The sequence below is a fragment of the Halyomorpha halys genome, unplaced genomic scaffold (assembly GCF_000696795.3).
Source record: "Halyomorpha halys isolate HHAL.00 unplaced genomic scaffold, Hhal_1.1 Scaffold1314.1, whole genome shotgun sequence".
In the NCBI taxonomy this organism is placed as follows: domain Eukaryota; kingdom Metazoa; phylum Arthropoda; class Insecta; order Hemiptera; family Pentatomidae; genus Halyomorpha; species Halyomorpha halys.
In genome coordinates this window covers 86913-91939 of record NW_027111519.1, presented here as the reverse complement: position 1 = coordinate 91939, position 5027 = coordinate 86913, and the positions used below count along the sequence as shown (strand labels likewise).

The 5027-nt window shown below is 38.5% G+C and overlaps 1 protein-coding gene across 1 annotated transcript in view; it reads right to left on the bottom strand.

Annotated features, from left to right (window-relative positions):
• The window catches only part of LOC106689269 (inactivation-no-after-potential D protein-like), a 90149-nt gene that overhangs the window by 28431 nt on the left and 56691 nt on the right, over positions 1 to 5027 (bottom strand). Inside the window, exon 2 of the mRNA XM_067049586.1 lies at positions 2999 to 3093. Within this exon, the coding sequence (XP_066905687.1) occupies positions 2999 to 3093 (95 nt within the window). The remainder of the gene's footprint in view (positions 1 to 2998; positions 3094 to 5027) is intronic.

Sequence of the window (5027 nt, the reverse complement as noted above, 5' to 3'; positions counted from 1 at the left end):
ATCTTTGCATATCTCTGATTCGTGGGTGCTACTGAGTATACTGGGATTTCTTCTTCTGAAATATTCCCTGTTGTCCTCTGGCTTGTAAGCTCATTGATCAATCTCCTGTTTCTCAGGTCTACTGTGAGTTGATGCCAGTATAGGAAATCCGCACCTAAGATCGCTTTGCCTACGTCTGCTAGTATGAAGGTCCAGCGAAGGGGTTTCTTAAAACCTAGGTCCACATCTCTGGTTGCTTCGCCGTAAGTGGCTATCGAGGAATGTTAGCCGCTACCAGTGTGAAGTCTGATGGGTTCCTGCGCCGTCCCTTGGGGACTGGTAGCAGTGAAATTGAAGCTCCTGTGTCTATCAGGAAAGGCTGGCCTGTTATTCGGTCTTTGACGAAGAGGCGGTGGTTTGGGTGCGGAGTGAAAGTTTCCGCCACAACTTTCACTGGTCGGAGTTTAAATTTTTCTCAGGGCTTTTTGCTTCCCATTTACAAGGTTTCCTGCACTTAAAAGACTTTTCTTGAAAGCGTCGATGGTAGTAGCAAATACCGCTCGGATGGGATTTGGATCTAGCGCGTGCGCCATTCCGTCCTCGGATTAGGCTTCTTCCGCGCTCTCTTGCTCCTAAGATACCAAGTATTCTGTCAATATCTTGCCGGAGTTCCCTTAGATCTTCCTTATGGTCACGCGATGGCTTATCCACTGTCTGTCTCGAAGTGGCCGGTCGGGTGATGGTGTAGGCTTCAGTTGGCGCTGATACTTCATGGATTTTGTCTGCTATAGCGGCTAGTTTTTCCACATCTGTGTGTTCTGTGGCGGCCAATATTGGTTGGAACCTAGTGGGTAGGTTTTTCAGCCATAATGTTCTGATGAACTCCAGCTAGTTGCTGCATCCTTCGAAGTAACTGTGACGGGGTTTGATCTCCTAGCGGGATGTCTTCTAATAGTTTCTTTTTCCTTAAGTTTTCTGATTCTCCGTAGGTCTGTATTAGCCTGGCCTTCAAATTTTCATAGGACTGCTTGAGAGGATCCGTAATGAGGTCTTGCACTTGTATTAATACGTCTTGATCGATATTCGGGATCAGAAGTTGGAATTTTATGGTGCTCGATGTGACCTTCGAAGTCGAGAATACGGCCTCGCAGGTGAGGAACCATAGCATGGGGTTGTTCCTCCAGAAACGTGGTATTCTTGATACTGGGCCTTGATATGCATTGATTTCCTGAGGGTCCCTTCTCTGTCCTTTTGTCTCTTCCTTTTCCGTCTCTGAATCTCCTGCCATCTCTCTAGATTTTTTTCTTGTTCCTCCTGAAGTTATTCTTCCTCTGGATCACGTCGGGGTCACCACTTGTCGGGGTTGTCTGGTCTTAGGCGATTTCTCCAGCCTTGTATTTCTTTACAGAAGGCCCACGACAAGGCGTATTCAATTATAGTTAAGAAAGGAAGGCCGTGCCAGGGGATGAGCCCTGGACACTGACTAGGTAGAGGAGGTCTAGGTGAGAGAGTCTGAGGCAGAGTAACAGTTCTAGTTGCGGAGATGAAGCCGACGGACCAGAACTGTCATGATAGGAGCCAGCTTACTGGTTGTCGAGATGAAGCGGCGGGCCAGTGAAACTGATAGGAAATAGGTTACAATCTTAGTTGCGGAGATGAAGCCGACGGACTAAGATTGCTGGAGTTAGGGAGAGGAAATAGGCCATAGTCTATGGTGAGCATAATAAAAACCAACTCTCGAGAGAATAGAATAGCAATAAACTTCTCTATCTCGAGTAGAGTGTAAGCCACACGTGATATGACTAGACCCGGAGAAGGCTTGATCTGATGGTTTTTTTTTTTTTTCCTAGCTCCTAAGAATTTTATTTATTTAATACATTTACAAATATATAGGACTTACAACTAAGGATTATATATACAGTTATTTACAATATATCTTCCTTTGCCTTGTGGCATTATAAGATGTGGAGTGATCTGATGGATCAATCCCGGTGACAATTGAAGGCCTCATGTGATCGGTTATCACTGAGAATTCACTCTTTTAACTCTACTTGAGATAGTTCCGTAGAATCTTATTGCTCGATCTCTTTTTATTTTATAATTAACATTTTTACATTTTACATATTAACATATATACATTTTATACAAGAGATCGTATTTATATAATAATAAACTTATATACAATTATACAGCTTCTTAGGCGCTTGTAGTGGTGGCCCCTGTCGGGTTACCGCGGAACTACGTGCTTGCTCACTGTTACAACTACATCATTTCAAGGTTTGTGGTCGATCTAAATTCCAACCAAGACGGCATGACAAGTTAGAGAGAAAAAAAAAAAAAATTATTTATTTATATTTAAAACAATACCCAAACTGATTATTTCTTTTAAGAGATAAAAGACTAGACTGTGTTTATCGTACACATCCTGATTGTATATTGACTGAAAAAAAATTACGATGGGAAAAAGATTAATAGTGATATTGCAGGAGTTAATAAGTATAAGTCAGCATAGTACAAGACAGTAAACTTGTACCTATTATGAACTGCAAGATTTTATACTCAATCACGAAACAGGGCTTTGTAGGGAGCTGCTGGCAGTATTAGCTACCTGGGTCTTTGTTCAGGCATCATTATCATCATATTCTATCCCAAAGAACTGCGAGAGAACGAACCGATAAACTGAGTAAAAGAGGCTTGCCTAAAGGAGTAAAAAGCCATTAAACATCTTGCATGAACGTTTGGTAAATAATGGCCATGCAATGCTTCCTAATATGATTACATTATAGGAACAATGAAAAAGAACAATCATCTACTTCTAACTTTTTAATTATTTTTCTCAATAACCCATATTCAAATATTTATGTTCCTTATTGTTATTTACTAATTCTAAATTGTATACCACACCAACAAGTAAATGTGATTTACACGAACTATGCATAAAAAAATATTGGCCAGTTTATACTCAGTTGAAGAAAATAGTAAATATATAATTTCTTAATTAATTTGTAGTATCAATTACCTGATAGCAATGATGGTGAAGTTGGGTCCAGGGAGGCCTTTGATGATGACCGAAGCATTCAAATGACATCTACCATGAACAATGACTCCATTCACCTTTACATGAACAAGTTTATTTAATGTAAGTATTATGTACATTTTAAATTGGATTCAAATAATATAATAATAATGAAAGACAAGCTACAATAATTTTTAATACAAATACATCATTTTGTCTCATAAATAATACGAATTATAACAAAATATTAATATAATAGTCCACAGGAAGATAAATAACAAATCCACTGCACCGGTGTGATGCAAACAAAACTGTCAATTACCATCTTACAATAAGTCAAATTAATCCTGGCTCACTTTAAAACAGTAATGTCTATAATATTTATGATAGTAATGTTTCCCCTTGCTATATTTCCCTATAGAGCTAAGCGAATGTAAAAAAAAAGAAGATAATTGTAATAAAATTTATGGAAACATGAAAATATATAGAGGTAATGGGAAAACTGATCAGAATAACATTTTCACTTTTAGTATTATTCAACAAAATAGAATAAGCTACATATATCTCTTGACAGCAACGCAAAGATTTATTTTGTAATATCAAGGGATCTGTTCATTCTATTAAAATAATGAATTATTGAACAGAAAGCTTTCGTTGAACTCAAATTTAAAAAAAACAAAAACAAAAGGACTCTAAATACTTATGTAAGAGTAAAGACAGCTGGAGAAACTTTCTAGGGTTTAGTTACTTTGGGCAAGTTAACGTATAGACTGGACATTTGCGAGACCTTTTGTTAAAACAGGGCCAACACACCTGCATGTCCAATAGTGCTCCGCTCTGTCAATAGTACCAGTGATGCGTTTGAGAGGCAAGTATTAGGAAGATTTTTCTTATAAAAGTTGAGAAATAAGCTTGATTAAATATTGATACTATGTATGGTGGTTTTTAAGATGTTTACTTTATTTTAATTTTCTATTTAAATGTGCTGGCTCACATCCATCGAAACCTGTCAGAAGACTCGAGAGACTCCTGCTAAGTGCGTACTCTGTGGGAAAGAAGGTCATCCTGCTAACTACAAAGGTTGCGAAATATACAAAAGTATGCAAAACCAAAAAACCACAAATTGTGCATTAAAAGAATTCAGTCAAAACAAAGTGGTTCTAGGAGAAGAACTTGATGGCCCATTAACGAGCGAGGTGGAACATCGTACCCCGGTCAACAATCGCTTACAACAACCCATCAACTCCAGAAGAGAGCCTTTTATTAAATACGCAGAAGTAACTCGTTGAGTTCAGGCGCCTCAAGCTTCCCATCCTCTCCCTCTGACATCCCACCCTCAGCCTCAGTCCTCTGTTTCTCTCCCTCAGACTATATCAGTCCCTAAGCTCCTATCCCCAGACTAAACCACCTACAAATGACTTTCCTTCCAAAAATGTGAAAATTCCTACACAGGTCCAGGTGAAACTTCCTCTTCGGTCAATTTTTTCCCCGAACCTCCAGTAACCGAGGATCCAATTCAACAATCCCAAAGAAGAGTTCAATTCTAATCCTATTCCTAGACCCTCTCCTCCTTCAATGGTTACAGGACAGGTAAACTGGAAAAATGTATGGACTGACCTTGAAAACGTACTTGACATAAAAATTCCACTAAAAACAAAAGAACAGATCGACTCTGCTATCGAAATACTTTCTAGATCGATAGGAACTACTATCACTAACAATATTTCACCAATGAACATAAAAAGTTTTAGAGAAAACAACTTACCTCGTCACATACAAGCATTATTAGGTGAAAAATGCCGGGGAAGAGCGAGGTGGCACAGAACAAGATATCCCTCGGACAAATCTCATTACAATACATTGACTAACCTACTAAAAGCAGAAATTAGAAAACACAGAATACAAAATTTTCAGAACATAACAGAAAACTCAAATACCACTGACAAATCATTATGAAGAACTACTAAAAAGCTACTAAAATACAAATCTTTCAACCATCCACTTCTCACTGAAAATAAGACTTGGACACGAT